Here is a 12,504-nt window from a genome sequence, read left to right on the forward strand (position 1 = left end):
CCCCCCGGACAGCCACGTCAGGAGGAGCCGAGGCAGTCGGAGCCCGGTCCAGAGTTAGTGGGTGGTTGGACCGAGGTTAGAAGGAAAAGAGAAAAGAACAAGAAGATTTCGGATAAAGGCAAGGAGGCAGAGGTTACCCTTCCTGCAGCAGCACCCCAGAGACCTGACAGGCAGCCGCCCCAGGGACCTGGGAGAGCTTCTTCTTCGACGGCAGCCCGCCCTTCACAGCCTCAAATCCCCCTCTCTCCCGCTCCCCCGCCCCTTTCCACTCGGTCCCAGCCCCTTCCCCAGTTTCCCCTCCCTTCGCCCGACCCGCAGCTTCAGCCCCCGCCTCTTCTTCCTCAGTCTCCTCCTCCTCCCTCTCAGCCCCAGTTCCAGATGCATCCCCATCCCCTCCCTCCCTCCGTCCCCCTCGACTCTCCTACAGAGTTAGCTGCACCGTCGGCTTCCCAGCCGAGGGCAGCCCCCGCTCCGTCTCCTCCACCTTCTCCGCCAGTCGCCTCCGTGGAGTCCGAGTCGCCTACCCCTCAGCCTCCTCCCCCTCCCCCCCGCTGGCAGGACACCCGGAGTCTACACCACCACTGGAGCAGGCTTCCCTGGCCGCTAGCCCCTCAGTGGCAGACTCTGATGGGTCTCAGCTTCAGGAGAGAGAGCTTCCTCGAGACTTTTACAGATCTGGCCCCTGGGACTACTTGGATGTGGCCGACCTTGGGACCTTCCCGGCTTGTCTCGACATCAGTATCTTCCTGCTCCACAAAGGGGCGGATGGGAAGATTGTCGCCTTGGCTCCTAGGGATGGCCCTAGCTTCGCCTTCACGTTCCTCAGCGATGGCACCGAGACCTGGACAGACGACTCGGTTTGGGAGGCTCTCAGGGAGCAAACACACGCCCAGGTTTGCTCCTGGATAGGCCCGTCCGGTGGGCAGCTTCTCGAGACTCAGTGGTCCGAGGGCGATGTGCGCCTGCGGTGGCGTTGCGCCGCCAAACGCTTCCGACTGATTGTGATCCTCAGACCTCCCCTGTCATGGCCTCTCCCCCAGGATGTCAGAGCTTGGTCCCATCAGAAACTCCGAACCTTCTATGGGATGACCACTTCAGAGATCTCGAGCTGGCTCGAGAAAGCATTTGTTCATGGCACCAAAGGCCTCTCGCCTTTGCTGAAGGTGTTGAAGAACGGGCAGGACGACCCCGTCTCCCCCTCCAAACCTTCTCATAAGCGGCAGCCGGCAGCGCCTCCATTCCGACATGTCTGATTCTTCATCGACTTCGACCGCGAGCAGACAATTGTTCGCAGCCCCCCATCCCTCTCCATGAGCCTACAGGTCCTGGGGTTGGCCACTGACTTCTACAGGACCCTCTTCCAGCAGGAGCCGCTTGCCCCTCGTGCTAGTCGTGCCCGTGAGGAGGTGTGAAGGCACATTCCATCCCTGGTCCAGCCTAGCATGCAAGCGACGTTGTTGGCGCCGTTCACCTTGGATGAGATGTTGGAGGCCTTGATGGCTATCGACGGACAGAAATGCCCAGGTGAGGATGGGCTATCCCGAGCATTCTTCACCTCCTTCTGGGACCAGATCCATCAACCCCTCCTTGCAGCTCTGCAGGGGATTTTCAGTAGCGGTCAGATGCCAGAGAGCCTTTCTTCGGGACTGATTTGCCTCATCCCGAAGGGAGGAGAACCGTCGTTAGTGAACTAACTGTGGTTAGGGGGAAAAACTTCAAATGAGGAAAAAGTGCCCCTAACCTACTTATTACATTACACTGGTCACTGCTAGAATATGATAATAATTCTAACATCACTATCGAGCTTTGAGGTCTTTATACCATGCCCTTGTATGGGCACTCTTCGGTGGATTTTATGATTTCTTTCATTCCTCCCTACATTAGTCTCTCCATGATGCACACTCTCTTGGAGATCTTCCTCTAGCCCGCCTTGAAAGTGTTTTTATCACTGTTTTTAGTTTTGACTAGTACTTGCTCCACTGTGGAGCAGCTATCAATGTACATTCTTCTAAATGAAATACTACTTTTCACCAAAAAAGGACAAAATATGTGTACAACTATGTATATAGGGATGCATAGATGGATGTTGTAAATGTGCGCACATCTACCTATGCATGTGCATAGGTGTTTCCATGTCTAAATACTGTGAGAGTTTATGGAGGTGGAGAACTAAAAAATGTGGAGCTCAGATGAAATGAAATTGCAAGGATAAAGTACAAGAGGGCTATCAACATGACAAAACCCTAAAACCCTAGGGTGAGTCAAAACTAACTATACCACTAACTGTAATTGGAAAAAAACCTTCAAAGGAAGAGTGTCCTAACACTCCTAAATAAATAATAAAATATTTCCAACACCCTTGTATTGATAATATCCAAATGTACAAGGAAGAATGTCAATCACAAAACAGATATAATATAAGTTCAATGGTTTGCAAAAAACCTCTAGCTTTTTATGGGATAAAACTTTGGTCAAGGGACCTGCCACATTCTGAGACATAAGGCAAAAGACCAAGCTGATCTCCTATGCATGTAGCTGCCCCTTGTATCTCTATGTGTTTTGTGTATGCATAAAACACAAGATTCCACCACCCTTGCAACCTTGTCTCCTTATCTCTAAGGTTCCTTGGTGTGTTGTTGGGCGAGACTTCAAAAATATAAAGTTTGACAAGGACAAATAAGGATTTCTTGACCCTTTGGGTCAACGGCTGTAGCTACTCATTATGAGACAACAGTTGCAACGAGTCCTTTATTGAGCGTTTGATGGAAAGTTTGAATCTTCGATGCAACAGAAGCATATGCTCTCAGCAAAGGAATGTCAAGAGACATAAGTTTGTATTTCTATTGGACAAGCGTGGCATTGCAAATCTAACCGGGAAGACCCAATAGGGGGCCGTGCAATGTGGATGGGCATCCGGTTAGTGAATTTCTATCATTGAGATCCTGAATATTTAAGCAACATGTCACCAACAAACAGCCCCCTTTTGGCGACACCTCATAAACTGTCTCCCTCAAGGACTCCTAGATTGTTGGAGATTTCAACATGTGAAGTTTGAGAAGGACAAGCAAAGAGGTGCTTCACTCTCACTCATGCTAGTTGGTAGAGCTAGGCACTTGGGAGCAATGTGTTTTCGCCATCCTAGTCAAGATGCATGGCAAAGCCTGAGTTTGCCAAGATTAGGCTCTGCACAAAGGGGGTCCACAAGCATTCTAACATTCAGGCTGATGTCCAATCACTCAACTAGAGCAGCCGTGCCAAGGGCTCCACGAAGAAAGGGTGAGGATTCCAAAAGCATTCTTCCAAGAGAAGGAGGTACAGCACACTGTAGCCCATGCACAGGCTGAGGTGGGCAACCAAAATAGCACTGTGTGCTGCTGTAGCACCTGCTGTAAATCCTCCTGAACTGCCACATGCACTCTGTCAGTAGCTGCTCATGGCTGAGTTCCTATCTTCTGCTCCCTCCTATGCACTCACTTGTCGATGCCCTATTGAGCTGTAGACTGAACTACCTTCTGCCCCCCAAGGGACCCCTTTTATAGAGGCTGATCTGCCCCTGGACTGGCCAACCAGGCCGTCTGTAAAGCTCCACAGACCAGGGCCGACTGGGCTCCAGGTCTGCTCCCTGCCTCAGACTGCAGACTGCAGTCTGTAGGAGGCGATTGTAAGCAGCTCTCCAGACCTAAAGCTCCAGGCACTTTTCTGCTGGGTAACTCCATATGGGCCTAAGGCAGGGCAAATGTGAGCCACAACCATCCCTAAAGATGGGCTTACAGTCGGCCCTAAGCCATGACAAGGGTGGCCTTATTGGCTACCCTGAAACGCATACAACTAGGATGTGCTATTGCTGCCCATGTGGCAGCTTCTGTTCAGCCCAAAGATCACTTGTATGAGCAAATTCTCTCACAAATGCCTGCAACCAACATACTAACTCACATATCTAATTGACCCCAGAAACGTGCACAAACCTATGCTTTTAAACCAACCAAAGAATGCAGGACCTAATAGAGTAGACCAGAAGCTAAACATTCACTCTCATACATAAGCACGCATCCACCCACACCCACAAACACATGATCATCCATTTATACGTCTTCAAACCACATTTCTATTTATTCTTAGGCGTGAAGGGCAGACTCAGCAGGGACTAGTCTGTCCTTCACACAAATCAATTTGTACTAATGTGTATAGTTTCTTCCAGATCCATAAACGAAACTTCATTCCTCTTCTTGCATTTGGGCAGGTGTACAATCCTGATTCGCAGTCTTAAATAAATGGACTGCCGCTCTTCAAATGAAAATCATGGGATTCTCAATGGCAGATACCACCAAGCAGTAAAAGAACTTAGGTTCATAAGATCAAATGAAGCTACTTAATATGTTATAAAGCTCCCAATAGTCAAAAGTAAACACCGTGCAACAAGCAGCAAACCATCTCATTCTTTCAGGAAAATGCTTCCAGATATTTGACATTGCAAGCACACAGTATATATCACGAATGGATGCAGAAAAATGAATAGACCAGCACCTGATACAGAACTCTCCAACCCTGCAAACATCCATGATATGCAACAACATAGAAAAATAAACTCCAGACATAGCAATCAAAAACCAACAAGTTTTCCTACAATAAAACACATAGATTAAGCCATTCCATATGCACTACGCATATTATAGTAGAAGAGGAACGTGCTTCTTTGGCAAGCTAACTGACCTGAAACCAGATGACTAGACAAGACACCAGACATAATCATTATATATTACAGAATCACAGATCAACATCATCCATGCATAACCTCTTGACATTCACTTACTTGTGACATAGATCGTGTCGAAACCCATTGCCATTTCTTTGCAATACAACCAACAGCAGGTACTGTCAAGTGGTAACTACCGGTTGAGAAGGAGCTGGATGAAAAACGCAATGCTTTTCGATTGTTGAGGACCAGAGAATTTGAAAACGATCTGACAAGCACTGGACTCCTTGATGAGCAACATTTTGAAATCACTGAATGCCCAGAAACCTTTGAAGCCACGTTGCCCTATTAAGAGTACACCCCTATAATACATCAGCTCGTTGGCATAAATAGCACTAGCATACACTGGTAATTTTGCAAAAGATACTGCTTACTCAAACTACAAGAAAGTAACTGAGATTGAGAAAGTACAAGTCATTGAACATAGATGAGAAGTCAGGAAAGAATCATTCAGCCTAAGACATAAACGGTGAGGGTCTCCAGCAAATCAATGCCCATGATCGTAACCCCCCTTTTATTGGGCTCTTGAAAATTCCAACATCTCTAAAGATCAACAACCCTTGTTTATTTGAGCTCCTTTGTCATTAAAAACCAAGCATGAAGAGAAAAGAGGATGAAACAAGTAAATTAAAAAATTCGGACACAAAGATCAACCCAAGAAGAGAGAGAAAGAAGTACAGTTACATCTGTGAAATCACCAGAGGATCTTTGATCCAATCGATAAGGGTATATGCTACTACTTCCATCAATTTTTGATGCAAACATACTATGCCCAAGTGCCATCTGTTAAGCTATCTCAACCCAAAAGGACTGACCTTCATCCTTGTCTAGATGCTGAATTGACTACGAGGCACATAACTGATAAAAGTGAGATTTGAGTAAAATCTCAGGCTCCATAACAGTGCTGAAAGGCCATAGGGTAGAGTCCCTCCACTCTTCAAAAGCCGTGAAATCTGAAATGAAGTGTGTGATACATAAATGAGCAACAAAATGGGCCTATATCCTGCACCTCTGAAAGTAAAGTGTTCCTCACACCACGCCTCTTTCATTTCACACAGTGTACATGTCCCCAGACTCTCCAAAATGTATTCACATTTTACCTACAGACACATTGATGCCAGAAATTGAGGGAGGTATCCCATACAAAACTCTCAATCGCTATAGCAAATGAGAGAATCAGAGAAGTGAATTTGAAGGTATCCGAAGTGCTGGCAGGCAGTTCGACAAAAATCAAAAGCGCTTCATGTCATGATGCATGAGACTAAGAGAAACGACATTCAAAGTGTTAAAAACACAAGTCAGTTCTTCCTCACCTCTACTATCAATTTCAATCAGTAATTTGAATCGACGGTGGTAAAAGCACTAAGGCAACAAAAATTTGCAGTGCATAGAAAACCTTAAAAGAAAGCCACAAGACTAGATTATAAGAGCTGAAAATAATATCGTGCCACAGAGCAAGGGGAAAAAGAAGCAAGTATATATCCAGATGAATCGAGGAGCATGCCCAAAGTCAACCCTAAAAACACAACACAGTGCAGTTTCAATCTCATGACAGCCACTGACACAGTTGAAAACCATAAACTCAAGCAGGAATAGCACTACATACTATGACATCACAGAAGCAAAGGACGAAAAGCATGATAGACTCGATTGAACCAGGGTGAAGAAAGAGATAGAGAAGAAAACAAGGGGGGAAGACAGAGAGGAAAAGTGCAATGTGCGTGCTATGATGCCAAAGTGCAGCGTACTCACAACTTTGCCAACCATTAATTCCACCATGCATAGAGCGCAGTACCTATTACAAAAATCCAACAACTTTGACAGCGTCCAACTTTGCATACAGATCATAGATAAGCGTGCTCTCTCTCTCTCTCTCTCTCTCTCTCTCTCCCTCTCTCTCTCACACACACACACACAAAAGCATGCAATTACGTCATATAGCACTCATACTTAGGACTCTTGAAATGACAGAGACTTTATCATGATGCGCGCATCTTTGTTACGGTAACAGTAGAGCACTCAGCTCAGCAAAAAATACATACATTTCAACATTGATAAAATTTATTGTATAACGAATGGCGACTGCGGAAAAACATAATAGACGAGTACGAAGGGACAACGCTGGGGATAAAAAATCAAGGCATTGTGCGCATACTGTCACCCTTCAGTCGATATAGACTGAACTGTGAGCAGAAACCCTTTCCTTCGACGAGCAGTCCCCGGTTTTTGGTTCCCTATTTGCAGCTGGGGATTTTCTCCGACTTGATAGCGGAAAAGAGACGACCGAAAAGAAGGAGAAAAACAAAACAGCGAGCGTTGACTGCGTAGGCCCCTTTCGCAAGTACGATAGAAAGGTCAAAAATGCAACATGTAAGGGACGAAGACCAACAGGAAGTTATCGAGGAAAGCGCACAAACAAACGGCCGAGAGACAAAATGAGGCTGGGATCCTGCAAGAGGCCAACTGAGTCGGTGACAAAACGGGAAGTTCCGACAAAAAACTACGAAAGGAGATGCGTAAAACTCCTGCGCTGGGGAGAGCAGAATGAAGCTAAGGGTAAAACATGTGGAGCAATGGAAGTGTCGAGAACTCACCAGGGAGATGCTACAGGACGCCATGGATGCAGAGGGCGAGGTCTGCAGAGGCAGGGGAGGGCAAACAACAACAGGAAGAAGAAGAAGAAAAATAAGAAGAAACAACAACAGTATAAAAGGCCCTTTCTTGTGAAAAGGAAGGTACCTTTCAACTCTCCCTCTTGTCCTCTTCCTAAGATTTTTGGTTTCTTCGTCCCCCTTCCATTTTTTATCCACATTTTTTGGCCTGCCCCACTTGCTCAGGCCTTCCACACACTTGGCCCAAACACGCCCAAGGTTCATGGCCCCGCATGATTGCCCCGCCCACCTTGGAGATGCATTCAATGACAGTTGGGCCGACTTGGTCGCCTTTAGCGTGTAAAACACCCTTAGTAGTCGTCTGCGGTGGTTGAAAGAGAGAAATGCTTACATTTCATTATTTCGAACAAAGTAGTCATTTCATATTGGCTAGTAGAGTTTTTGATTCCATTCCATCCCTGGTTTTTTGCTTCTGTGCACAGGTGTGTTGTGGCAAGTTTGATGAGTGCATGGCTCGGGGGATTTGTGGCCTATGTGAAGTCGCCCCGCCGCCTATTAAAATCACTAGAATCATTTGTGCAATCGTTGCTGTGATTGTCGTAATTGGATTTGTGCTGCTATGCGTGAGATCTTCTAGAAAAGGAAACCCAAAAAGAAGCGCAGATACAATGCGCTCTATTTCTTTACCAATTCACGCACATTGAGTAAATACCAGCGAGGATATGTCAAACTCAATAGAAGCATGGGAGAGCCCCGTGGATCCTCACAGCAAGTTGATCTAGAATTGTGTGGGAAACTTGGGCTGCCATTCCTTGATCGTCTTTACATGCATTGTGAGCCCATGCTCATAAAGAGATGATTGTCAACATAGTCCTATTTGCCTATTGCCTATCACGTGTCTGCACATGCCCATCGACGTGATTTGAAGAGATATGCAGCTTCGATGGTTTAGGGAAAGCTTTTGCCTCAACGCTCTTTGTGGGGGTGTTTGCTTTCCATTCGGCTTGCCTGCTTGGTTTGACGTTCTTTTTTTAGAGAAGCTTCCTCAGGACTCACTCTTCTGTGTGGGATCGTTTTCAGCTTGGTTGCCTTTTCAGCTCCATCGCAAGCTTTAGGAGGTTCCTTGCATGCCTATTTTAGAGGTATGACTCTTGTGTCAATGGCTACAACATCTTTTCTTTCATCATCGATGAGGTTTGTTAGGGACCTTCTATATAAACATTTGTGCTGAAGGACTTCAATCGCAGTGTGTTTTCTAGCAATTTTATCGATCATTAGTTCAGGCGCTTTGTGTTTGGGTTCACGCTTTGATGGAAGGCCAAAAGAAGCTTGATGTGTGCATGCAACCGATGGACACTGATAGCACCACGTTTGGGAGAGGTTGCTAACTTTTTATTCCCTTACCTTCCTTCACTTCAATTCTTGCGATTCCTTTTTGTGTTTCTCATTTGTGGTACTTATGGTTTACTTATGCTAGACTTGGAGAGGAAGTTTGGCAACTATGTAGAGGAGAAAACTTGTGATACTAATTCGGAGTCCAACGGTGATTTCTTATTCCTCACTTGTTGTTGCATTTGCGTGAGATTGTTTGATGACACGAAATAGCATAAAGTATCATTGCAAAAATCTTTTTTGAGGCCTGGAGTAGTTGAAGACCATAGAAAACATGGTCTAACTCTTTCCACTCTCCTTATGCAAGATCAGTGGTGGACATATCTATTGTCCTTAGGATCTAAAACATGCCTTGCACTATATTTAGGAACATAGTCCTGGTACTGTTCATTTATAGGAAGAAGGTTGTGGTACTGCTTTTACTGAAACTGTCCAAGAAGATGTATGACAGACGTAATTATTGCTGTCCAAATGCTTAAGTATTTCTCTTACTTGCTGCTTTTAAAAAATCTATGTTGGTTGGCCGCATGCTTAAGCATCTAATTTTGTCCATTAACTATTGAACATTAGCCCTTATTGTTGCTGCATTAATTATACTACTGATTGTTATGGTGTTCCACACTTTGGGAAAATATACTTTGTTGGTTAGTTTTGGAAGACCTCTGTAATGTGATTAACACCTGCAGAAAATGTTTGGCCATGTTTGACCCAAATACGTAATACTAGGAATAAAATCAGAATGTGTAGATGGTGTCAATAATTCAGTGCCTATGTAAGATGTTGATATGTCAGATATTATGTAAGCAGGTGTTGGTCTATAGCTAGAGGAATAACATGATGACACAAATCAGATAAAATATAATGAACTTGGCGATTAACAATGTAACATGTTCTTATGAATGAGCAGGGTGTGTTTTTTGTTGTCAAATTAATGGTCCTTCTTTACACTCCCACCATACTCATGCCTCATGAGAGTGCCTTTTAGTCATTAGTTTTAATTGTTTTGTTATTTTGTGGGGTATCATACTACATTGATTTAGGTTATAGTATGCTATGTACATGCATATTAGTTTTATCATCCATCGCCAGCAAAAATAGGGACTTTTGATTAAGCTTTGAAATAGGACTTATGACTAAGCTATCCACTGGGAATGTGCAGACCAATACTTCATGATCTCCTCTACTCGTGCCTAGAAGCAGTCATGAGCAGCAACAACAGGCAGCTGATTTGGGGGGCTAGAACAGATATCTCTCCTGTGATATGCTTCGCTATTTACGAAAGGGTTCTTAATGCTAAGATTTCTTGCAAGAATCCTCCCAACCTTGCTTTCCCAGCTGCTCTTATTCATTGGCCGCATGCCTAAGCATCTAATTATGTCCAATAACCATTGAACAGTAGTCCTTATTGTTGCTACATTAATTATACTATTGATTGTTATGGTCTTCCACATTTTGGAAAAATCTACTTGTTGGTTAGTTTTGGAAGACCTATTTACTGTGATTAACACCTGTAGAAAATTTTGGATGCCTTTTATCTTGTATTCGTAGATTAATAGAGCATTCGGTGATAGTACTTTCTTTGAAAAAAAATTGATTATAGAAGTTACGAAGGTGAACGAGATTAAGGCTAGTTTATAGAGAAATTAATTGTTTTTGTTGATGTTACAGCAAAGAAATATACATCACATGGCACCCCTACTTAAAGCTCATGTGAGTCATTGTGTGTATGTTTAATATCGTGTTGCTTCCTTGATGTTGTTTGCAAAACTTTTTTGTTATTATATCATGTGTTCTTGTGTTTAATTACAACTGTAGCAAGTGATTGACTGGTTTCTAGAGGACATTTCCTTTGCTAAATCACCAATTTTATTCTTATGAGCTCGCTCACATTCTATGTGTGTTCCTTGCATGGGTTCTTAATAGGTGATGGTATTTGGAAGGTGCATTGCCTTCAATATTTGAGCCTCTTTAGTTCACATTGTTCTTGAATCTATTTTCCTTTTTTTTTTTTGTGGGCTATGTGTTGTTGTGCTGATTTATGTGCCTCACTCTTATAATCCCCGAGGCAGGGTGTCTTCTATTCTCTACGTGCACTCCTTCTAGGAAAGGTGAGAGGAAATTGCAGCAAACTGTCGTTTGAATGCAATTGCTTGGCCAATAGTTATTCTTTCAATTCAGTTGTACCTTTTATGCATCTTCTCTCTATTTTGAAACACTATTTGAAAAACATTTTCTCCAACAGTGTTTCTTGAAAGCCTCCCTACTCTGTAGTAACAGTGCGCTATAATTAATATGCTATGTATCCATGGTGCTTTTAGTATTGATTACAATGCAATTGTGTAGACGAGGAACTGATGCTGCATTTGGTTATGGTGCGACTCTCTAGATGTCAAGGTTGTCATGGATCATGGTTGGAGATCGGCACTAGTGCCATCGTCTTGAACACCATATGATTACTTTGAGAATGGCACCAGTGCTATTAATCACATGGATTGACTAGAATGGCACAAGTGCCATTATCCATTCTCTAGGTGATGAATGGCATTGGTGCCATTCTCCAAATATTCATATAATGTTGTTTTCCAACACTTCAACTAATCTGATGAAGGATATCCCAACCAATAATTCGAGGAAGGCCTCATGAGTAGGTAAAGAAGACACCCTCATGACAATTTCATATGGAAGGCCTCATATAATGTTGTTTTCCAACACTTCAATTGATCCGATGAAGGATATCCCATTCAAAAATTCAAGGAAGGCCTCATGAGTAGGTAAAGAAGACACCCTCATGACAATTTCATATGCTGATAATCAATTTCATATGGTCCTATCCCATTCCCTAGATGTCAATTTTGTCACATATGATGGTTACAGATTGGTACTGTTGCCATTTTCCACAACACCATATGATTATATTGAGACTAGCGCCAATGCAATTAATCACAAGGATTGATAAGAATGGCACCAGTGCCATTCTCCCTTCTCCATGTATGAATGGAATTGGAGCTATTCTTGAAATATCCATATGATGTTGTGGAGAATGGCACCAATGCCATTCTCCAAACTTCAACTTATATAGAATGAAAATTATTCATGGATGTCAAAGTTGTCCTAGATGGTGTCATACAATCTTTTGTTAAGGGGACCCCAGCATATTGTGAGAAACCAGTGGAGAAGGATACCTTGAAGGGAAAAGCGCCTATCGATGACATAGATATTTATTGCGATGAGGGTAGCAGTGTCTTCAAGGGTAATTCTACTGCATTGTCTCCAAAAGGTACATATAGTTCCTTCTTGCTTCAATGGTGCTTCATTTTGAACATAGATTACTATTTCTGGATAGGTTTGTCTCCCCTAAGTATTGCGAAGAAAGTTGGGAAGCAATCAAACTTTCCCATGAACAATATGGAGGGTATGTTGTATGATATTTTCTTTTGAAAACTTGTCCATAGGGTCTGTGGTTGCACTATGTGTGCCTTTGCAATTTTAGTTTTAGTAGAGTGGAACGGAGTTTCGTAGGTCCCTTAGTGAGGTTTTTGTTGGAATTTAAGTCAACATTGTTGCGTGGTCTATTTTTGTTGAGTCTTCCATGTTCTTACATTATTCTCAAAGCTAGAGAAGCTATGTCTATTCTGCATTTTATCTATGCTTTGAAGCGTTCTTGAAACACTTTTGTAGCTAATTTATATCAGTTTTTGACTCATGAGAGTACTCAGCTTTCATACCAATGTTTGTGAAGCAGAGGAT

General features: G+C 43.6%; 1 protein-coding gene across 1 annotated transcript in view; it reads right to left on the reverse strand.

Annotated features, from left to right (window-relative positions):
- LOC147899597 (uncharacterized) overlaps positions 1 to 7,475 on the reverse strand; it is a 74,255-nt gene extending 66,780 nt beyond the window's left edge. Inside the window, exons 1-2 of the mRNA XM_087378686.1 lie at positions 7,348 to 7,475; positions 4,811 to 5,038 (exon numbers count right to left, since the gene is read on the reverse strand). Of these exons, the coding sequence (XP_087234812.1) occupies positions 4,811 to 5,038; positions 7,348 to 7,371 (252 nt within the window). The 5' untranslated portion in view covers positions 7,372 to 7,475. The remainder of the gene's footprint in view (positions 1 to 4,810; positions 5,039 to 7,347) is intronic.
- Between the last annotated feature and the right edge of the window lie 5,029 nt (positions 7,476 to 12,504).

The sequence above is a fragment of the Dipteris shenzhenensis genome, chromosome 8 (assembly GCF_047967505.1).
Source record: "Dipteris shenzhenensis isolate YYH24624 ecotype China chromosome 8, Dip_SZ_1.0, whole genome shotgun sequence".
In the NCBI taxonomy this organism is placed as follows: Eukaryota; Viridiplantae; Streptophyta; class Polypodiopsida; order Gleicheniales; family Dipteridaceae; genus Dipteris; species Dipteris shenzhenensis.